Source organism: Molossus molossus, unplaced genomic scaffold (assembly GCF_014108415.1).
Source record: "Molossus molossus isolate mMolMol1 unplaced genomic scaffold, mMolMol1.p scaffold_m16_p_7, whole genome shotgun sequence".
Lineage (NCBI taxonomy): Eukaryota > Metazoa > Chordata > Mammalia > Chiroptera > Molossidae > Molossus > Molossus molossus.
In genome coordinates, this window is record NW_023425401.1 from 38652134 (window position 1) to 38675836 (window position 23703).

Here is a 23703-nt window from a genome sequence, read left to right on the forward strand (position 1 = left end):
GCTCCGGGGAAAACCCTTAGAAACCTCCCTGGCAGGAGATCAGCAGCAACATCTGTAGCAAAAGCGGCCACGGCTGAACGGGAAGTTCAGGACCTTCCAGCAGCCCGGGATTCCCAACCTGACTCTTCCAGGAAGTGCTTTCTTCACCGGTTCTCTTGCGAAATCTAGCGGGCCCTCCCTCCCTCCTCGGCCTTCTTATAGCAGCGAGAGCCGAGCAGCCCGGAGCTGAGCGCTGGGAAGCTTCGCGGAACATCCCCCTCCCAGCCCGCCAGCTGCGCAGCGGCCCCAGCCCTCGGCAGCTTGGAAGCATCGGTCCTGCAGGTGGGTCACGTTGCTGGCTCCGCTGGCTTTCTGCCCTATACCTTTCACCACAGGGCCCGCCTCACTTAACCTGCTTCAGCAAGCCCTGGGCCCCTCTTTTCAGCGCCCCATTCCCCAAGCTGGCAGGCACACTCCCCAGCGCCGCCCTCCCCCAAACCCTCTCCCAGAAGGGCCAGCCAGGGGTGCCCTACAGTCTGTTAAGCAATTAAGCAAGCTTATAGCTTCCTGGCTTTTTATAGCTTATCTCTACACCCAAGTGCAGAGAAGTCCGATATGAATTCCTCTCTGTATCTTACTTCTAGATAAGAGCGATCTGTGGTACCCTCAGAAGGCAGCCTGGAAGACTGTGGTTTTGGCAACTGGGCAGGCTCAGGTCTGAGGTCACTTCTCTACCAAGAGCTGAAATTTGTCCTGAGATGTTGTAACCACTTCCACACTTGATCTTGATTTAAATTTCCTTCTATGGTTGGGCAATTGCTTTTTCCAGAGCAATATTATTTGAAATGTAATTTATTGTGAAGAATAAATAAAACTTTGGTTCCGCTTGTCCAGAGGCAGCAAGAAAGTAGTTTTTTTATCTGGATGGTAGTTCGGGAACTTTCTTTGAAAGATGACAGGTCTAATGGAAAGTGCACTGGATGGAGAATTGAGAAGGGGGTTGGAGAATTCTATTCCTAGTTCTCACTAGAAGCTCAACACCTCAGCCTCAGTTTCCACATGTGTAAAATACAAGACTATTGGGCCACAAAGTCCAACTCTAACAAGGTGAAAATGCATGACTAAAGATGCTTGCAGGTCTTGAATATTTTGACAACCTTATTAATGCTCTAGGTATGACCAAGTAATGACTCTCCTCATAATAATGCAGGTTGCATTTTTATAGGGAAACTACCCCATTGTGGAGAGAGTCTCTTCCCATATGAGTATCTTAGACTTTTACCATATTTATCATTCAGAGAATACCCTCAGCTTTCAAAACTGTTCTTTAGCCTTGCTATGTGAGAATGTCCTAGTCCCTATAAACAGCAGTCTCACATGAAAGAACATTTTTTTCCTGATATAGTAGGTGTAATTTTATAAAATGGCACAGTTATTTGAAGTATCTTATTTGAGACATGGCCTTTTGCAAAGCCCCGAGTTCTTCAGAATGCTGTGATTTAGCATGGTATGGAATTCTACCTGCACGTACTCTACCTGCATGACAAACACTGCCAACCCATAAAACAGAACGAAGCGCTGCCTATTTGTCAGGCTTTGAGGTTTTAAAGTAAATAGCACATGTGTATAGAGAAACTGGGTAACAGCACTTTCTTCATTTGGCAACGTTTATGGTTCTGCTGAATGAAATCACACAGCAACTTGAGGTTCGGAGCTCAGTGTGTACAAGGCCTGACCTCTAACTTGAAAATAATTTCCAGGCTTCTTCCTTGCTTGAGCTTGCTGTTGTTAAAGTAACCAGATAAATTCTATAAGCCTGTTAATCAGTGGGAAACCCTGGGCCTTGAGCCTGCCTGTGTACAGTTTTAAGAAAAAGAGATTCTTTTGTCATATAGAATTTCAAAATTGAAGAAACTCTGAGCAGTCGCTACATTTCCCTGTCTCCTGAAGAACCACCCCTGTATCCCTCTCCCATGATTAACGCCATTATTAAAAGGACGTAGATTCTCCTTTTTAAGTCTCCCCAGTAGCTAATACCGCATCAACCTCAGACACACACAGTTCAGTATTTCATGACCCTTACCAGGGAGTTCTCTTTATAAGTCATTTGAATCATTTGTCAGTGCCATTTAAAAATCATTTCCTTTTAAAATCTCAAGAAGACTAATAAGTTAGTAAGAAAAAAAAGTGCAATCACCCTTCAAACTTGAACACTTGCTGGGGCACCTTGTAGCCAGTCTCCTCTGGATGGTCCTCGGAGGAGGAGGTTGTTTGTCAAGTGCCAGCATCTGCCACCCACATCTATCTTTAATTTCTGCTGTAAAAATCTACAATAATGAGGGTTTCTGGGTGGGATTTTTTCTGAAAAGTTTGAAGAAAAATGTGTTTGTTTTCAATGTCGATTACATACTCAATCCTAATGTCAGGATAGAACCAAGTTCATGATTTTGAAAAGTTAGGAACTATCATTCTGATTGAACAGAACTATATAGCACACCTCTTTGAGGGCTATTAGAACACGAATGAGATAGTTTCCTTTGCCTCAGCTCCAAACACTGAAGGTGCTCCAACCAGGTCCTCAGTGGTGATGGCACCAACCCTGAGGAGCATGGGAATAGGAAGGGCGATTAGCCATCACAGTAATTATCTTTCATCTACACCTGCTCTTTTTATAGGGCGTGGAAACAGCTTTGAGCCAAGTTAAACAATGGCTGAAGTACTTTTGCACAGATGGTAACCTTTCTTTTTCTGTTTCCTAAGCAGATTAGTGCCCCTTGTCTGGTATGGGATCCAGGCCGCACATTCCCCACTCAGGTCTTCACACATGGTATTATAACCACTTGATTATGTCTCTACGTGCTCCCCAAGACTGGAGCCCCTCAAGGACCAGTAGGGTCCCATTCATCACTTTGTCTCTGTTGCATAGCATAGTGCCTGACACAGAGAGGCTGTTCAATACATCTGTTGAGAACATGAAAGCCTACCAAGATATTGTTGGTAACACTGAGCTTTATTTTTAGAATATGCTGATTATTAGGGGCATAGTAGGTTATGAGCATGGATGTCCCATGTACTGTACTGGTTAATACAGTCAAGTGCCCAGATTTCCAACTACCAGCCTTTTGAGGAGAAGCATGCAATTACTTTGTACTGTACAGTACATATAAAGTGAATAGTGGGAATTATTGTAACTATTTTTAAAAAATTTTTATTGATTTTGTTAAGAGAGAGAGAAACATCAATGTGAGAAAGAAACATTAATCGGCTGCCTTCTGCATGCCCCCTACTGGGGATCAAGCCCACAACCTGGGTATGTGCCCTGACCAGGAATCAATCCAGGACCAGAACCGGGACCTCTCAGTCCATGGGATGATGCTCAATCCACTAAGCCACACCAGCTGGGCTATAACTATTTTTTAAAAGGAGAAAGAAATTGTAGGAACCTTGGTGTTTCCTCTCATTAACCTTAATTTTACTAACCCTATTATGCTGCTATAAAGGGGAAGTTTCATAATAAATTTGTAACTGTAATACTTTGTAGTCTAATTCATTTTCAAGAGTAATTCATTTTTCAAGAGTGACATAATGCAATTAAGGCATTTAACTGAGGTCATAAAAAGTGGAATATTGAATCTCTAAAGGTTTTAATTAGTTTAACTTAAGTAAAACATTTTAGCTCTTCTATAATACCTCAAGGTATGTCATAAGATATAAAGCCTACTGAACAGTTCAGAAGAACTAAGTTCTATCAAATCATTCTTTTAAAAAATTATTATGCCTCTAGTTATTTCTTCTCCAGTACTAAAGTATTTTAGTACCCAAGTACTTCAATGATTTTTTCATCCTATTCAATTGCCCTGACATAGGTGGTATGGGAAATGCAAGGAAGTCAAGGAGAAAGCAAGTAAGAGGTTGGTAAATGGTTCACTACAGTTAATAATGAAAGTGTGCCACTAGTTGGTGATCCTAGACTGAGATCCCAAAAAGTAAGGATTTTTTTTTTTTTTTTTTGCTTTCTCTCTCTCCCCCTCCCCCCCTCACGCTCTCCTCCTCCCCCTCCCCCTCTCTCCCTCTGTCCCTTTTTCTCTCCCTCTCCCCCTCTCCCTCTCCCTCTCCTTCCCTCTGTCTTTTAAAGCATGTGTGGAAGCTATGTCTTTGGGGATGTGATATACACAAAAAGTTCCCTAAGGAAACCGAGTCTGGCAGGGGTATTAGATTTACAGCCCATGTGTGCGGCAGAGAGGACCTGGGACCTTCACTGGGCCAGGAAGAGCCACATGGATTCTGTTTTGATTAAGAATCTAGGAGTCTTCTGAGAAGGGAGGCCCCTAAGGAAAGAGATTTAGGCCTACTGTGCAGTCAGGATTGGAAAAATGAATCATCCTGTCAGCCTGATTATTTTCCCATTTCCACAGTCACATGCCTGAGTCTTGGGAAGAAAGGGATGAGAGAGAGAGACCCTGTGGGATGCTGGAAAACAGCTCTCTAAGGGGGGAGGGGAAATGTTTTGATTTGTAGCATTTGCTGATTTCCGTGGTGTAAAAACTCCCCTCATGGCTGATTTCAGGCCCTTGACTGGCAAGCTGGCTCTAGCCACAGCACCGAAAATCACTGAGACTTGAAGCCTAGAAATTAGAAGTTGTTTTCTTAACAAATATTTCTCAACCAGCACTGCACTCAGGTGTGTTCATCAGGGTAATCACAGGAAGGGAAAGGAGTTTCAAGAGCACTTTCTCTCCCAAGGTAAGAAATGGAGCAGCTGCAAGCTGACCCTATCACACCCTAGAGGCGCTGTGGCCATTGCCAGCCCTGGCCTCTGAGAGCCAGATTTTTTTTTTTTTAATTTTATTTATTTTATTTTTTTATTCTTTTTTTTAATTAATTTATTTTTGTTACAGATGTTTCTCCTTTTTCCCCCACTGATTTCCCCCTCCTCCCTCCCCACCCTGTCCCCACCTTTTTTGTCCATGTCCATTGTTCATGCATACATGCATATAAGTTCTGTGGTTTATCTCTCCCCCCCACCCCCTCTTCAGGGGATTGTCAGTCTGTACCCTACTTCCACATCTCTGGGACTATCCCGTTCCTCAGACTGTTATGTTCATTATTTTCCACAAATAAGTGAGATCATGTGATATTTGTCTTTCTGGGCTTGGCTTGTTTCGCTTAGGATAATAGTTTCCAGGTCCCTCCATGTCATCTCAAAGGATAAGAGAGTTTCTTTCTTACAGCTGCATAGTACTCCATTGTGTATATGTACCACAGCTTATTCACATTCTTCTCAAGTGCACATGGGACATTCTCAAAGATAGACCATATGTTAGGACACAAACTAAGTGAGAGCCAGATTTAAAATGGAAGAAAATGGCATCCAAAAGAAGATATAGGAAAGTATATTCATACGAACGTGTGACCCACCCTCAGGAGATTTCTACAGATGGTAAGAAGACACTTCGAAGCAGAATGGAGTTCTCCCATCAGCAGGATTCAAAGGGTAGGATCAGATCCACAGCAAAACTGCTCTACCCCCAAACTGATTGGGCGGTTATCAAAGATTTAGAGAATTCCTAGTGGCCTCGATGTAAAGATAAACGATTATTCATAGGAAATTAATTTAAACAAAGTTCATTGAAAATGGAAATGATTCAGTCACTTCCTAAATATCTCTCACTACAGTAGTCCTGAAAAAGCAAAACCTACTAATTTACACTAAATATTAAGTAGGTTGTTGTAATTGCCAAATTAGCCAATAAGCAATGCTCATGTAGTATGTACAAGCCAAATGCCACTCAATCATTGGGAGTTGTTTCTCTGATGGTGACAATACAGGTCCTGGTCATAAAGCTGAATCTCTGGTGAGCCGAAGATTTATAAATTGTTCAAGAATTAGAATGTAAGTGGAGGTCGTGGTAAGTAAACTCAGACATGACAGAATCCCTGACCTTCTTGTCATGAGCCCTGGGCTTTAATCAACTGAACTAACTAGCCTAGAGAGTAGACAATGAACTTACCTGATGACATGCTTGACCAGGGAATCAGAAAACAATCTTCCCCTAGCTTGACATGCAGCTGAGATCTACAAGTGAAAACATAGATTAATCAGATGTTTAATTGAACTAGAATTCACCAAAGAACTTAAATTAAAAATATTTTTTCCTAAAGTACAATGGAAAGAGATAACATAGATCTGTGTTACCTTGCTCTCCTGGTAATTCATTTGGTGGTAGTGACCTGTTACTAACAGAATCAGTTTCGTTGCCACACAAGCCCTAGCTAGTTCTGCTTCTGAGCAATTCATGTGGAAGGGTACATCCCCACAGAACGTTCACGTAAAGGTTGTGTTTAGTTATGCTCTTGTGACTTGATCAAACTGTACAAGACATAACTTCCTTTTGCATCATTCTAATGGGTAGCATAAAAACGAATCATCAGTTAATTAAGTTGCTATGAGGCACATAATATTTTCTCACAAAACAACGGAAATAATTGATCAGTTTTTTAGCAATGAACCTGCAATGGTTTCTTTATTTAGAGTAGGAGCTTTAAATGATAGATTTCTGTTAGTCTATGGCTATTACATACAGAGCCACTTCTAACGACAAGGTGAAAGTAAGAAATATACTATTATATTTTCAAATAACACATATAAACTGAAGATTGAACCATCCAAAAAAAGAAAGAAAAACAATTAGTAGAAACATCCATTGATTGTGTGGGGGCACAGAAAATGTTTTCATAAACTGTAATCAGTGGTCTTTCTAAACCAAAGTTCTTAGATTTTGCTACAGTAAGGTGTATCTGTCAGTAAATAACATGTGCTTAAATGTAAACATGTTCACTTCCCTAAAGAGCCTTGATCTCACTAAATACACAAATAGCTGAGTGAGTAAATTGGATGGGTTCATGTGTTAGTGTAAGAGTTTTTTGTTTTTAATATTTTTGCTTTCCAGTTGTCCCTGAAAGACATCCAAACAAAGGCTCTGAATCACAAGAAGGTTGGCATAGTGACAGAACTCCCTCCTGTCCCATACCTTGTGATAAAACAGTTTTGATTGATGAGCTTCTGCTCATTATTAATATATTGTCAAGTTATGTAGGGCTTGAAATTCAGGTTGAAATTCAAAAGGAATAAAACAGAAGGAAGGACTAAAAAACAAACAAACAAAAATATGTTTACAGGCATCAAATTAAAATGAAAAATTCTGTCACATCATATAGAGTTTAGAAGAGGTATTTCTATTCTGGCCCCCTGGACGCTCCAAGCCAGATCCCTGCATGTGTCTGCTGCAGCGCCAAGGGCGGGGCGGGCAGGTGTGCAGACTGCCTGAGGAATTCAACACCTTGTATGGACAACCACTTAGAAGTCAAAGCTGCACTCTCAAGTGGAAAAAGGGGCAGGATGTCTTTAATAAGGTTTCATCTGAAAGATACACGAGACATTGTATGGCACTATGTGAGAATGGCTAGTAAGAGAACTGCTGTAGATTTGTGGATAGATTTAATCGAACTATCAGCTAATGGAAGACAGCTCTTCAAGGTTTCCTTGAGAGTTACAGAGCTTACCTGCAGTCTGCCACCAAGTCTTGAGTCTGGCTCCCTGACTCTCTTTGTGGGGTCTGCACACCACTCTTGCCTCTGGTTTTCATAAAAATAAGATTTTAGACGCTCAGACCCGGTCAGCAATTACTTAGTGGGGAAACTGGATGGCAGGTAAAATGTTTCTACATCCTCTTACAAGCGTATCAACACCTTGTTCTTCTGTCTTTCTCCTCCTGCCATTCGTCTTCAAAAACATTATCTTTATCTTTTTCCATTCCCATTGGATCTAGGCCCTGGGTGCTCTTTAGAATTGATTGTCTGTTTCATTTGGTTGTTTTTGAAATGTCGGAGCTCTCCCTTAGACCAGCTGATTCAGAACCTCAGCAGGTGATGCCCTCGCATTTAATAGCTACCCAGCTGATTTTCACATGTGACCAGGGAAGAGAACCACTGAAAGCTAACAGGCAATGATTCGCAGTCTTGGCTCTACAGTAGAATCATCTGGGATGCTTAAAAAAAAAATTTATTTAAAAAAAAAAACAATGCCCAGGCTCTATCCTAGACCAGTTGATTCAGACTCCAAGTCTGTTCATCAGTATTTTGCAAAAGCTCTCCTGAGATTCTAATGTGCACCAGGGTTGAGAACCACTGGTTTGCATGAAGTATTTGCATTTTTAAAGCCTTCAGAATTCTAACAAGTTGCTTTGATGATTGAGCGAAAGATTAGGAGTGCCAGGAAGACTGCTGTCTGTACCACCATTTCCCTTCTTCCAACAGTCTTCTCCAAGCCAAACTCTGGAGAAGGGTCTTTCTTTGTTCACTTATGATTGCATTGCGTCCCTCGGCACACTGTTTTTATTACTCGACCGTGTTTGTGTTGTGACTTCGATAGTTTTGTCTTTATAGTTGTTTTTATGATTACCTCCAAACCTTTTTTATGTAAAACATTTTTAGTTTGTATATATATATATGTAATATTGAGTGAGCTTAAACACAAATAAGACTTCTAATTATGTATATAACTAAAGTTGAATCTTTACATAAAAGAATTTACATTAATTTGTATTTTCTGTGGATTTCTCAGAATAAAAGATATAAGGAATTTATGAAGGCTAATTCTTTCAGGCCTAAATGCGCCAGAGAGAGAAAGAGAAAGATTTTTCTCCTTTTTCTCTTCTAAATATATATATTCTTTTTCATTCTATGAAAATGCTAGGAGAAACAAATGGCCCACCTTCTAAGAGCAAGGCAAGAAAGTGCCACCTTTTAGAAGGGACACAGTTGGGTTATTGAGCCCTGTTCACTTTGAGAGGAATGGAGCGGAGGTCTATTCCAGGGGAGGGGAGGGGGCCAATTTTGTCCCTGGCTGCTGATACACAAGAACTTTAAAATTTTATTTTGATATATTCTCCAAATGAGGTCTATGCATGTACAGAATATATTACTAGGATAAAAATAAGTCCATCAGCCTGGCTGGTGTGGCTCAGTGGTTGAGCATCGACCCATGCACCAAGAGGCTGCCGGTTGGATTCCCTCTCAGGGCACATGCCCAGGTTGTGGGCCACATCCCCAGTGGGGGTAGGCCTGAGGCAGCCAATAGATGTTCTCTCTCATCAATGTTTCTCTCTCCCTCTCCCTTTCTCTCTCTCTAAAATCAACAAAGAAAACAAAAAGTCCACCATACAACCGTAACTTTGTATCCATTTATCAGATATCTGTACATGGATATTAAGCTTTAGTGTCGATTAATATTTTACAGCCTGGGATTATCTCCTAAACAAAACAAATAGGTTACATTGTATTTTTGGAATATGTTAAAAAGCATTGGTTTGTTAACTATAAGACATATATATATGTGTGTATATATACACACACACATAAAGTAAAAACAAAGTGGGAAGAATAGCATATCCAATATTAAGACTCACTAAATAAATATAGTCAAAGGCAAAGGGTAGATACACAGATCAATGGAACAGAATAGAGAGCCCAGAAACAGACCCACACATGTGCAGACAACTAATTTTTAAAGGGTAAAAAGCAATTCAGTGAAAGAAAGGTGATCTTTTTTTCTTCTTCTCTATTGATGTTAGAACAAGAGAGGAAGGGAGCGGGAGAGACCGAAACATCAATGAGAGAAGACATCGATTGGCTGCCTCCTGCATGCCCCCTACCGGGGATCGGGCTCACTACCTGGGCATGTGCCCTCATTGGGAATTGAACTGGTGACCTCTTGGTGCACGAGTCGACACTCAACCACTGAGCCACAACAGCCGGGCAAAAAGATGATCTTTGTAACAAATGATAGGAAGTAATTAGATATTCATATGCAAAAAAAGTGAACCTTGGCTTAAACCTCACACTTTATACAAATATTAATTTCAAATGGATAATGGATTTAAATGTAAAATATAAAACTTTCAGGAGAAAATGTTGAGGACCTAGGGTTTAGTGAAGAAATCTTAGACATAATATCAAAAGCACAACACACACACACACACACCTTTAAATTTCATCAAAAAACTTTTGTTCTCTGACTGACCCTGTTAAGATTTTGAAAAAACAAGCTACAGACTGGAAAACATATTTGAAAACCCTATATCTGACAAATGACTCATATCTAGTGTACATAAAGAATTATAAACACTCAACAGTTAAAAACAAGCAATCCAATTAGAAAATCTGAGAAGATATAAAGATACTTTTTACCAAACAGACATACAGGTAGCAAATGAGCAAATGAAGAAGCCACACCATAGATTACTACTCCATAATTAACACAGTCGGACTACTGATACAAGCACCAATGTGGATGAGTCTCCAGGGCATTATGCTAAGGAGGTGGGGGGGGGGGGGGAGCCAATAAGAAAAGGTTACATTTTGTGGGGTTTTATTTATATAACATTCTCAGAGTGACAAAATTATAGAGTTAGAGAACCGATGGATGGTTTCCAGGGGCCAGGGGAGGCAGAGAGGGGTAAGTATGACTATAAAGGAGAAGAGCCTGAATAATTCTGTACCCTGACTGCAAGAGTAGATGGCATGAACCTACACAGTGACATAGAACTATACACATGTCTTGTACCAATGTCGGTTTCCCAGTTTTGATACTGTACTATAGCTACGTAAAATATACTCATTGGAGGCACTAACCAATAAAGATCTGAGGATGTAAAACAATTTATAAGTTCATTTGGAGTCTCAAGAGTCACATCCCTGAGACACAGATTCTGGTAGCAACCTAAGTTGCCTTCCAAAGAGAACAAGGACAGAGGTTGTAAAAGCCAAAACCAACAAGTGTAATACTTTCATGCAAATGAAGGATTGCTGGCTAGCTTAACAGAGATTGGTTAGTTTCAGTATGCAGACGAGGGGACAAAAACTAGAAGGAGGAGGTCAAGCCCATATGTGTCCACAGAGCAGTTGTTGAGCCCAGTTTAGCAACAGTTTAATCAACTTAGCAGCTCTGAGAACTGAGGCACAGGATGTACACAGGCCCTGCTACCTTAGCAGCTGATTCTATTTTATATAAAGTCACCCTCGTTGCCCTGGCCGGTTTGGTTCAGCGGTTAGAGCGTCGGCCTGTGGTCCAGAGAGACCTGGGTTCGGTTCCCGCTAAGGGCACGTACCTCGGTTGCAGTTTGTCCCCGGCCCTGGTTGGTCATGTGGGTGGCAGCCACTCGATGTGTCCCTTCACATCGATGTTTCTCTCTCTCTGTTCCTCTCTCTCCCTCCCACTCTACCTGAACAAAAAATGGAAAAAAAATGTCCTCGGGTGAGGATAAAAAAAAAAAAAAAGTCACCCTCGTAGCAATGCTGACTCATCTAATTTTTTTCCATTATCAGAGGAAATTGTGAAGGATGCACAGGAACCTCTTGTACTATCTTTACAACTTTCTATGAGCCCATAATTAGTTCATATGAAGATATTTTTGTTAATATCATCGACTTGTAACTATAAGCATTTAGTATATGCAATTTTTAAAATCCTGTTGGGACATCCCATGGTTTTAATATGCTAAAATCCCCTGCAGCTGGAAGTTGCCTGGGCCTCTCTGATGTCTGACCTCTGGGAGGTGAGACAAGTAAACACACACACACAGACGGGCTCAAGCATCCTTATGGGATGCCAAGTTAAGAACACCCAAGAATAATTCTGCCTCGGGTCCAAACCTGAGTTGGGGTCTGCAAACAGAGGGAGATGATGGGCAAGACTCTACATGATCCACACCTGATCCCTCCTCACACACACACACGCACACGCACACACACGCAGGCATTTCAGCGGTGGCCGCTGCCATGGCTTTCGCAGTCATCTTGGCCATCTCTGCATTTGCGTCACTGGCTGTCAAGCTCTAATCTCTACACATACCCTGTTGGACCACATTATCTGTCTGGCCTTCCTCTCAAGGAGCCGCTCTGTGAAATGCTTCCCTAGGAGGTAAAGCCAGTCCTGGAGATTTTCCAAACCAGGAGATATTCTTGTTGTGTTTCCTGTTATGTAACTGAGGTTTATAAAGAGCTGAAGGAAAGAGAGGAGACCACTGTTATGTTTCAACTACTTTAACTCACCTTTCCCTTAACAACTCTGCTTCCTGTTTCCACCTTTCTTATTTTCTTTATTCCTTCCCTCCTGCATCTAAGACTAGGAAACTTTTTCTAAGTTTTTAAACAAGAAACCTTACTACCTCCATAAACCCATGTTTATACATGGGAGCTATTTTGAGTTACAAATAATTTGAAATGGGTGTAACTCCCTTCTTTATGTAGTCTTTGCTCTAATAGGATCTCTCTTGTGGTTTAGAGCATGCATACATCTCATTTTTACATGTTCCTATTATTAGGATATTTCCCCAAATGATTACTAACTTTTTTTCCATGTTATTTCATCATCCCAGTTATGTTAACCTTAGGTGTGATCATTTTTCTCATAGAAAACTAATCAAAATAGTGCATTTTTCTGGGTGATTAGCAAGCAGAGCTGTGACAAAGGCTTGTGTGTGTGTAGACAGTTTATTAGGGAAGTGATTTCAGGGAGCACAGGTTGTTCATGTCTGAATGCTACACAGGTACAGGTGTCAGAGGAGCCCCAGGACAAGAATCGAGGGATATAAGATGTGGTACCCCCAAGTGAGCCTCTGTTAGGCACTGGAAGCTAAGTGACTGCCCAAGGACAGGAAATAGAACCAAGAGGATTTGATGTGGAGCTCAAGATGTGGCCAACACAATTATCAACCTAAGAATTTCTGTAACCTGATGAGTAATTCACTGCCCAGTGGAATAACTATATTTCGTTCTATTAAGTCAGCCAGTGATATTTAATATCTCCTTACTGGTTTTGTATCTTCAATTTGCCCCATGATGTCTCTGAAGGTTGAAGAGTGAGAATAAATTTTAATGGTTGGGGTAACAGCCCATGTATGTTTCATTGGATTGCCAGCCTACATTTTAAGAGAGAAATATTAAAATAAAATGTGAAAGAATTACAAATGAGAGACGTTCACACTTGAGCTGTTTTTACATCTATGTTTTGATAAATTCATATGCTCTAAAACCATTTCATGTAGAATTTTATTTATAAGAAATAAGTGAGGACAGCAGAAGCTCCTTAAGAATTATGGAATGCTGTTTTGAATAAATAATATGTATTTCCAATAAACACAATTAGAGAAACATAATTAACCCTTAATTTATAGAATACAAAGGCCATTTTAATTAGATAACTAATAGATTAATTCACTATATAATGAATAGATTATTAAGTAATCTATTAATAACCAATTTACTATGTCTCAAAAACAGTTTTAAGCCCAGCTGGTGAGGCTCAGTGGTTGAGCATTGACCCATACACCAAGAGGTCGCCGATTCGATTCCCAGTCAGGACACATGCCCAGGCTGTGGGCCAAATCCCCAGTGGGAGGAATGCAGGAGGCGGCCAATCGATGTTCTCTCTCATCGATGTTTCTATCTCTCTCTTCCTTTCCCTTCCTCTTTCTCTAAATCAATAAAGAAAAAAATTAAAAAAGAAAAAACTGTTTTAAGATACACTAATTCATCTGATCCTTCCATTGTCTCCAAAGTAGGTACATACTGTCAATTTTTCATTTTAAAGATGATGACAGTGAGACACAAAGAGTTTGAGTAATTTACCCAAGGTCACACTGCTAGTAACAGGTGGGGGGAAATGTAGTACTGTGTAGTCAATATCTTCATTTGTTTTAAAAAAATGTACAGCTCAGCCAGTGTGGCTCAGTGGATTGAGCATCACCCCATGGACTGAGAGGTCTCAGTTCCATTTCCAGTCAGGGCACGTGCCTCGGTTGTGGGCTCGGTCTCCAGTAGGGGGCTTGCAGGAGGCAGCTGATCTATGTTTCTCTCTCACATCAATATTTCTAGCTCTCTCTCTAAAAAAAATCAATAAAAACATTATTTAAAAAAATTATGGAAGATTATAATGAATTAATGTGGTGGCCAAATACTCACAATACAGTCCTGAATCACTTTCTCTTTGCAATGATTAAGATGACCCAAGTGAAAATGTATCAATAAAGATATCACCCATCTCATTATAGAACACCAGCAACTTGATCAAATCTGTCTTTTGCTTGAAAATGTTCATCCCAGTATAAGAGAGAAAAATAATATATTGGCATAAACAAATGGAGAAGTGTGGTGACAGCCAGGCAGACAGGGTACTTTTGGAACTGTAAGTGTTTGATAAATTAATATCATTGTAAAACATGTGCACCGTTTAAAACATCCACCAGTAAGTGTCTTGGTTTTTCATTGCATCTCTTTATCCAACATAAGTTTTCATCAATGATTGTGTTAAATAAGACACATGAAAATATCTATGACAATTTTTTACTCCTTCCAAATTTTGTGGGAAGTTCATTAGAAGCTGAAAACATCAACCATTGTTTCCTGGAGAGATGATTCTCATTGATTTTCCATGCCCAGAGCATTCATATTGTGATGGGTATTTGTTCTATTATCTTTCAGTCATGGAGAACACTGGTACAGATACACTTCCTCTTAACATGATTTCTTCAGAAGAGCAAGAGACTGTATGTATATTTGGAACTGGAGACTTTGGAAGATCTCTGGCATTTAAAATGCTCCAGTGTGGTTATTCTATTGTTTTTGGAAGTCGAAACCCCAGGACGTCCAGTCTGCTGCCCAGCGGTGCAGAGGTCTTGAGCTATTCAGAAGCGGCCCAGAAATCTGACATCATAATCATTGCGGTCCACAGGGATCATTATGATTTTCTCACAGCACTAACTGAGGTTCTCCGTGGGAAAATATTGGTCGATGTCAGCAACAACCTCAAAATCAATCAGTACCCAGAATCGAACGCAGAGTACCTTGCTCAGCTGGTGCCGGGAACCCGCGTGGTAAAAGCATTTAACACCATCTCAGCCTGGGCTCTCCAGTCAGGAGCACTGGATGCAAATCGGCAGGTAAGACGAAATGATGCATTTACATTCAATCTTTAAAAAGGGAATTTTTAATGTGCACTCATCTCGAAGATTTCAAAATATAATTCCAAAATAACACAGCCACTGAATATTTCATTCTGCCGCTATGCGCGATGAATAGGTTTCTCAGGTTTAACCAAGTAGGGTAGCCCATTGTGATTTATTTCTCACCGTCTGCAAAGCTTTTGCTTTGATGGAACTCAGTGGTGCCAGTCTCTGGAGGCCTGCTGTTAGTACTAGAAAATAGCACGCCTAAATTGTTGATAGATATCCTTTCCACTCCCATTACCTTGTATGAAACTACTTCCATTTATTCACTGAGATTAGCAGCAACCGGTAAGTGATGTGGCACCTGCAAATACAGGAGAAACGACAAATTATTCACTCTGTGGAAAACAGTCTTGTAATATCCGTGTGATGTGCCTGAAACCACCCTCCACTTGAGACCCTGGTACTTAACTACCCAACACACATGCAGTTTAATACATCATCTCATTAAATATATTGATTCAACATCCACGTTTGAAAAGCAATTCACTACTACATGTACTGTTCTAAGCAGTACAAATATAGACTTTCAAAATAATTATTAAAGAAATAATAAATACAAAATAATTATTTTTAACCCAGGTGCTTGTCTGTGGAAATGACAGCAAAGCCAAGCAAAGAGTGATGGATATAGTTCGTTCTCTTGGACTAACGCCACTGGACCAAGGATCTCTCATCGCAGCCAGCGACATTGAAAACTACCCCCTGCAACTGTTTCCAATGTGGAGGTTCCCCTTCTGCTTGTCTGCTGTTCTGTGTGTCTTCTTCTTTGTCTACTCTGTTATCAGAGACATCATCTACCCTTATGTTTATGACAAGAAAGATAATACATTCCGCTTGGCTGTTTCCATTCCAAATCGGGTCTTTCCAATAGTAGCCCTTATGCTGCTTGCGTTGGTTTACCTCCCTGGTATTATTGCTGCCATTCTGCAGCTGTACCGAGGTACGAAATATCGCCGATTCCCAGACTGGCTTGACCACTGGATGCTTTGCAGAAAGCAGCTTGGCTTGATAGCACTGGGGTTTGCCTTCCTTCACGTCATCTACACACTTGTGATTCCTATTCGGTATTATGTACGATGGAGGCTGAGAAACGTAACCGTCACCCAGGTAAGTCTCTACTTATTTGTACTCTCCTATTCTTTAAATCAAAGAGGAATCTTGCTACATGATATTCTATTTCACAATTATAGAAAATAAGTCTTCTAAGCATCTTTATTTTTTAAAGTGACTGGAGTTAGACACCTCATGTCTGTTTCTCGTTTTTGTTTTGTTCTTGATTGAATCCAGTTAATATCTCATACAACCATTGAGAAGGAAAGTTAGATTCCCAGGTTCCCTTGGGTCCAGATCTGTATTCCCAGGACTGACTGGGATCCTGAAAAACCAAAAGATTTGAGGGCTCAGGAAACCTTAAATTATTTGGGGGCACATTCAATCAATGTAAACCAATGCATTTTCAAGCTTCTGTTTTTATGCATGCTGCTTCCTTTTCGAAGTCAAAACCAACGATTTTGTAAGCAAGGAGGCTGTTTCAACATGTGTCACAAGAATGTAACAAATTTACAAAAGAGAGCTTATAACTCCATTAATGTCTTGACTTGTGGGCTCGTCCTCAACTGTTCAGTTTTCAAAGCAAATGGCAAATACTATTTTCCGCACAGCCAAGAAATTCAGAGAGAATCAACTCAGGGAGCCTAAAAGCAGTCCCAGACACAGTGCTATACATCAGCTCTTGTTAGGAAATAATTGGTTTTGACCAATGTTACTTCAGTCTCAGACCTTATTAGTCAATAACTCATTGATGGTGCTTCTGCGGGTTTCTCTGCATTCTTTCCCTGGCAAGTACATGGGAAGTTCTTGGGTAAGAATCACATTAAAGGGGCCTGATTTCTTTCAATCTGTGGTATGACAGACTTGATGCTGTATTACAACATAATAGACATGAAAGAACCCCAACTTTTTGTGTGTGAATAATCAGCATATAAAGCAGAAAAACAGAGCATTGATGTAGTCATTTTAGAACACCAGGTTTTGCTTGGGGAACAAGAAACCATTTGATTAAGAAGGTTTAAGTAAATGTTTTAGGATTTATAGGGTCAATTCAATTAAAACTCCCTATACAACTCCTGGAGTCAACTTTTATAATGAAGTCCTAGCGGAACCAATGACTTTTTCAACCAAAAATATAATAATTTCTATGTGTGTTTTTCTCCACAATTATTTTCAAATGATTATTAAGAAATGTCATATAATTTACCTTGAGCAAATAAACCATGCAGAGGTGTTTTTGTCCCCTTAAAGGTTTGTTCAGTCCCCTTGCAGTTTATAAAAAAATGTAATTTTTAAAAATTGGTTTTAATTTTTTGTAGGCAATAGCCAAGAAAGAAAATCCATTTATTACCTCTCAGGCCTGGCTTAGTGATTCATATCTGTCTTTGGGAATCCTTGGATTTTTCTTCTTTGTCCTTTTGGGCATCACTTCCTTGCCATCAGTTAGCAATATGGTCAACTGGAGAGAGTTCCGATTTGTCCAGGTAAGAACCTCAAGGTTTAATCTACTTTAATTGCAAAATGAGTCTGGCTTTACAAATACTCTCATTTTTCTCTCACACCATGCATAGATTTTCATTATGCTCAATCACTTCCCTAACAATCTCATAAAAATAGCAATGAAACAAGTTCAAATTAGAATATGCTAAACTCTGGAACCAAAGGCAGACGCCGTAGTGGTTTGATTCCTAGCAGGGCATTCCTTGCCAAGATTCCTGATTACTCCCAGAGCCACAGCTCCAAGTATGGAGTGAAAAGCACCAACAACTATTATACTTTGTTTGTGGAGATGTACTCAGTGCAAGGCGAAGAGAATCCAAAGACAGAATGTCTCCTTCTGAAAATCAACTTTACATCGATATATAAAGCAATATATTGAAATAAAGTTTAAAACCTTAGAAACAAGACATGCTAGACTGTCATCATACCAGACTCAGTGCTGATCTGTAACAGAAAAAAACCTGTTTATTCCACATATCAACTACCAGACACCTCATTAAAGAAGAATTTTAATTATTCATATAAACCAATGATCCTCAAAGTGTGATACCTGGACCACCAGCATTGTCAGCATCACCTGGAATCTCATTAGATACAGAAATCCCCAGGCCCTCCCAGGCCTAATAGGTCAGAAACCCTGGACATATGACCCAGCCATTTATTTTAACAAGCCCTCCATATTATTCTGATGCATGTTCGTTGTGAACCAATGGAATAGAATGGCCATTCGTAATTGATATTAGGTTTGAATTTTATATAACGATTCAAATTGCAGAAGTCTTACAGTTTCTTCCAGAGACCAAATGCAGTCAACATTTTCTCATGCAGCAATCTTTATTCAAGGCATTAAGATAGAAATAAACATTGAGCTTTAGTATTTCGGCCAAAGCAGACAAAGGTAAAGTTTGCTAATTGCTCTTTATTGCAATAGAAATTAGCTAGCATCTGCTTTTAGTCTGTAACATGTACTAATGTGGTACTTCTTGAGGACATGTTCTGTCTTACTTATCTCTGACCTCCAGAAATGGTGATCAAGGACAGAGTTTTACCATTGAGGACGAAGGCAAGATATCTTATTTGTTCTAACTTAGAAGAGTTTACCTGGGAAACTTTCCCATCCAGCCAGGTTAAGATGGAACCACCATGTCATTTTCAAGCTCAATCTTTTTTTTTTTATTTTTTTATCCTCACCCGAGGACATTTTTTGTTCAGATAGAGTGGAAGGGAGAGAGAGGAAGAGAGAGAGAGAAACATCGACGTGAAGGGACACATCGAGTGGCTGCCACCCGCACGACCAACCAGGGCCAGGGACAAACTGCAACCGAGGTACGTGCCCTTAGCGGGAACTGAACCCGGGTCTCTCGGGACCGCAGGCCGACGCTCTAACCGCTGAGCCAAACCAGCCAGGGCGATCTTTCTTTTTTTTTTTTTTTTTTTTTTTAAATGAAATATTTATCATCCTGAAGGAGGGTTAATGCTTTCTTCAGTACTTAGAGTGAAGGTTTGTGGTTGTTGACAATATTCTTCATTGGCTTAGAGCGTTTTTGCTTTACAATGTAAATAGTGTTAATGTACATATTTTTGTTTCTTGCTTTTATAGTCCAAACTTGGTTATGTGACCCTGATCCTGTGCACAGCTCACACCCTGATATACGGCGGAGACAGATTCCTCAAGCCCTCGAATCTCAAATGGTATCTACCTTTGGCTCATGTGCTAGCACTCATCATTCCTTGCACTGTGCTGGTGATCAAGTTTCTCCTCATCCTGCCGTGTATAGATAAGCCCCTCACTCGGATCCGCCAGGGCTGGGAAAGGAGCTCGAAATTGTCGAAATAGGCCTTGAATGGAAAAACTGACATTTGAAGTGACATTTAACCCACCCAGAGTTCTGAATTGTATGTTTAGGGACTACTAATGGGCTCAGTCAAGAAGCATTTTTCTCCCACTGTGGCCTGAAGTTTGGGAACAGCAAAGGAAATATTGCCTGACTTTGAAAATCGGAGTGATGGGAAGAGAACAGCATTTTACCTCGGGTTAGTGATGGATTCGTGTGGGTCCGCCTCCCCCAGAAGCAGCCAGACATGAGATCCAGATTAGCCTGTGGCTTCACACTCAGAACCTTCTTGCTGTGGGCACCATGCATGACCTAATGTCTTACAAATTTTCAAGTACATGCAACTTCCTTCTCTGGCTCAAGGGCTGAGTGGAGGAAAAGAGAAAACAGTAAAACGGTGGCCACTGATCAAGGCTTTATTAGGTGTGTCTGAAGAAGAAGGCGCAATGAAGTAAAATGAATGAGATTTTTTTTAAATTGTTTTTTGAACATGAAGGTGATTATATATCGCCATAGTCAATTCTGTAGTTAAATGTGCTCTTTGATTTTGCTTTTACCAATATGAATGTGTATAGCGGGAAACAATTTTATAATACAACAAAAATACTACAGCCGATGGGAAGAATTGGGTCAGATATATGTAAATGTGTACAGTTGTCCAAAGATCCCTCCTTTACAAGGAATAAGTGTAAGAAAGGTTGAGTTAAAATGGAAGGATACCCACTTGTATTTTCTCAATGTGCAATGAGCAAGGAAAGCCTGATAAAAGCCCTTCCACAAAAAGTTCAAATAAACCAGAATTTTTTTTTTTTTTTTATGTGCCCCTAGCGGGGACCAAACCTGGGACTCTCTGGTCCGCAGGCCGATGCCCCAACCGCTGAGCCCATCCAGCCAGGGTTAAGCCAGAATTTTAGACAGCAAGCTCAATAAATGTAAAGTTGCACTAGATTAGGTTTGGTTTTATTTAGGTATTGCAGTATGCTTTGTAAATAACATATTCCAAATGTTATTCATTAGTAATCAGCTAGGAAATGAATTTCTGGTATAAATAGTAGCTTCTGGAATTTGTCATAGTTCACTGTAATTTTAAGCAGTGAAGTTAAGTGAAGAATGAAAGTGTAAGTGTGATGGAAGCACAGAAGAGAGAATTATGGGAAGTCTTAGGGCAGAGCGCTGTGCGCAGTAGTTGTTACCGAGACTTGGTTCTTTCTCAGGTGCTCACTGGAATGCAGGATGACTCTCTGCTGATAGTTCCACCTACAAGGTGGCCTTCACCAGATTAGCCTTCCTGGCTCACACATGGAGCCAAAAAGAACTTCTCCCCACATGCTGAAATAACCAAAAGGCTTCGGGTTTGACATTTTTCACCTGCTCTGTCAAGACCATTTATTTTTCTCTTATTTTTACTTTGATCATCATATATTCGACATGATATTATATAAAATAATTAAAATGATTTAAAGCATCACCCATAACCCAGGATATTTTCCTATAAAACATTTTAAAAATAGTTCTATTTATACGGTATACTCAACTTCACATCCTTTTTAACAATATATTAGCAGCTCTGCTCTCTCAGTTACATGGCATATGTATTTAATTTATAGTTGCATGATATTATATCGAAGGGGACATTTATTAATCACTGCTCTAATTTAACAGGTAGGCTATATTCATTTTTTTACTAAAACAAGTAACTTTTCAGAGAATGTGTTAGCACTTACAACTTTTATCCACATTTCAAATTATTTCCTCAGAATACTTGCCAAGAATTGGGATTACAAAATTCAAGAATTTTTAATAGCATTTGATATATATTGCCAAATTATGTCTAAAGTGACCTTGTCAATATCATTGGTGTTGGATAAGGGTGTTGGTTTTGTGGTGGGCAGTTAGACAGACATGAGCAGAGCAAGAACGATGGGCCAGACACAGAAGGTCGCCAGGGCTGAAAGTCCTGGGTGCCTACCAAAGGACAATTGTAGAATGAGACCTCATTTCCAGGGTGACCTCCCCCCCACCAGCATATCCCTGGTCATGCTGTTTGGACCCCCTGACCTTTCCTCCTTAGAGATAACATCTAGGTCTCAGCTGTATTTCAGCTCCAAGCCCCAAAAAACAGCAAAACCAAACAAGCAACACCAAGTCCAAGGCTGGCCTCAGAGCCAGCTGCATTGGGTAATGACCCTACCCTGATGACGACCAGTTAATCAGTGGAGCCCCCGGCCCTGAAAGGACACCCCTGGAAAGCTGATGGATATTCTATTGAGATATGTCCCTGAGACCTCCCCTAAAATCTCCACCCTTAAAACCCTTAGAATGGAGGACCCAGTGAGCTCTCCCTCCTGGGAACCCATCAGCCTGCACCTTTCCCCTCCTGCTCCTTCATGCCCCTCCCCTCCCTCTCCCCCCAGGTGAGTCTCCTTGACCTTCCTTGATTTTAAGCTCCAAGGACTTTCTTTTGCTTCTATAACTTGTTTCCTAAGCCCATTTCTTCTATGAATTATTTCTTCTACCTCTGTGATTTTATAAATAAATGTCCTCTTACAGTTTGAGTCTTGGCTCTGAATTCTTTCCTGGCCAGAACTCAAGTACCGAGGTTGCTGAACCTAGGTACGGTCTGACCCCACGGGTCTAACACTTGGGGTAGTTCTTGCCACCTTCAACAGTTTCATTACACCCTTATAGGTTTTCTTTTTTATCTCGATTTGTGTTCACTGAGAAGATACACAGAGCGTATGATCCATTAATGTATCCCTGATCCACCCAGCAAGGATACAAAAAGCTGGACAACTCTCAGCAGTGTGTGGAGTGCCAACCCTAGAGCATCAGTGGGAAAGACAGGGAATATGTCACTGCTCATCCACTCTATTTTAGGCCAAAGAGCCAAATGTTGGAGGGTTAGAGCCTATTGGTTGAGGACTATCTAGGTTGTTATTAAAAAGCCTTTTGGGTTAACCATGCTCCTTTTTAGTAACAGAATATGTTTTTACTGGGTCACAGTTCATCCCTAAAAATAGAAAATACCACACCTGGGTAGCAAAGCTTTTCTGGAATAAAATGGGCTCTACTTTTATAACCTAGTAAAAATCCTCTACCCAGGTACTTAATAAAAGCTTTCCATGAAGCTAGAAGTTAAAGAGTGCCCCCTGGTGGTTTTTACATAACACTGCATTACCAGGTCTGACTTGGTCTCAACCTCAAAGGCTCAAAACCCACCAGCAGACCACAAAAGCCAATTTCCTTCTCTTCCCTCCCCAAATTCCTTCTTCCCCAAACCATCAAACCAACTTGACCATCCTGACACAGCCAACTTCTCCAGTTTACTTACAGTGGAAAGAATGAGTTTGGAATAGATGGAAATAGTGAACTGTATATTCCTTTTAACAGATCCAAATTGTTCTATATAAAAGTTAGACTAAATTTCTTCACTACTGGTGTGCTTCCTGTATTCTAGGGAAACTTTTATTAAGCTCACAGACCTTTTATTTTTGTATGTTTTCCTCATGTTAAAAGATGACTGCTTTTGTAAATGTGTACTCATTAAACATTACTTTTTAAATATTTTTCAGCTTTGTTTAATTCTGGTTTTAACTCATCATTATTACAGAGAAAGTGATGAAAAGATTTTGAGTCACAGTATTTTCAGCATCAGGAACTGAAAGTGTCTCTCTTCAGAAATAAGGTAAAAGAGAGGCCAGGGCATGGGTTTGAAAGCACACTGAGGGATTTGCAGTCTCATGCAATGAATGCATGTTTGAGCTAAATGCGGAGGTGCATCCCACACCCTGCAAGCTTCAGTTCCTCCTTCAGAGAGGGGAGCATCAGCTGGCCAAGTGGTAGGTGTCCGATGGCCTGGGGACTGGCGCCAGGCAAAGTGCTCGACCATTGTCTCCTTGCTCAGCCTTGTCTCCCACCCTGAACAGCCTGCCTCGAGCTTGTAGATTAACTCCCATCTTGCTCTTATCGATTCACATTCCAGAGGCTCCATGCATAACCCCCGCAGGGCCAAACCCTAAGGGACAAATTCCAGCTGCAACGGGCAGATATAAAAGACACAAGCCCCTACATTGAGCGCGGCTTCTAGGACTCGACCCCCGGAGTCTGTGAACCCGCCCGGAGTGCACCCAATAAAGCCTGATCCCTGTTTATTCGGCTGATTGGCTCTCCAGTCTCTTCTCTGTTTTATTCGGCGGCGCCCCTGATTCCTTACAGTAGGTGTAAATATACTGTCCCACACCAGGCTCTCCTTCTTCCAGGGCCCAGACAGG

At 40.7% G+C, this 23703-nt stretch overlaps 1 protein-coding gene across 1 annotated transcript; it reads left to right on the forward strand.

Moving 5' to 3' along the window:
• Nucleotides 1-218: 218 nt before the first annotated feature.
• On the forward strand, nucleotides 219-22998 carry STEAP4 (STEAP4 metalloreductase). The gene is made up of 5 exons (XM_036247569.1): nucleotides 219-321; nucleotides 14521-14978; nucleotides 15627-16154; nucleotides 17417-17581; nucleotides 19198-22998. Exons 2-5 carry the CDS (start codon nucleotides 14523-14525, stop codon nucleotides 19432-19434), a joined length of 1386 nt encoding a protein of 461 aa, XP_036103462.1. The 5' UTR covers nucleotides 219-321; nucleotides 14521-14522; the 3' UTR covers nucleotides 19435-22998.
• Nucleotides 22999-23703: the final 705 nt, after the last annotated feature.

Excerpts from the sequence above, each read along its gene's own strand:
- STEAP4 (XM_036247569.1), top strand. The coding sequence starts at position 14,523 with ATGGAGAACACTGGTACAGATACACTTCCTCTTAACATGATTTCTTCA. Across the intron at positions 14,979-15,626 it reads CACTGGATGCAAATCGGCAG|GTGCTTGTCTGTGGAAATGA; the intron begins GTAAGACGAAAT and ends TTTTTAACCCAG. Across the intron at positions 17,582-19,197 it reads GAGAGTTCCGATTTGTCCAG|TCCAAACTTGGTTATGTGAC; the intron begins GTAAGAACCTCA and ends TTGCTTTTATAG.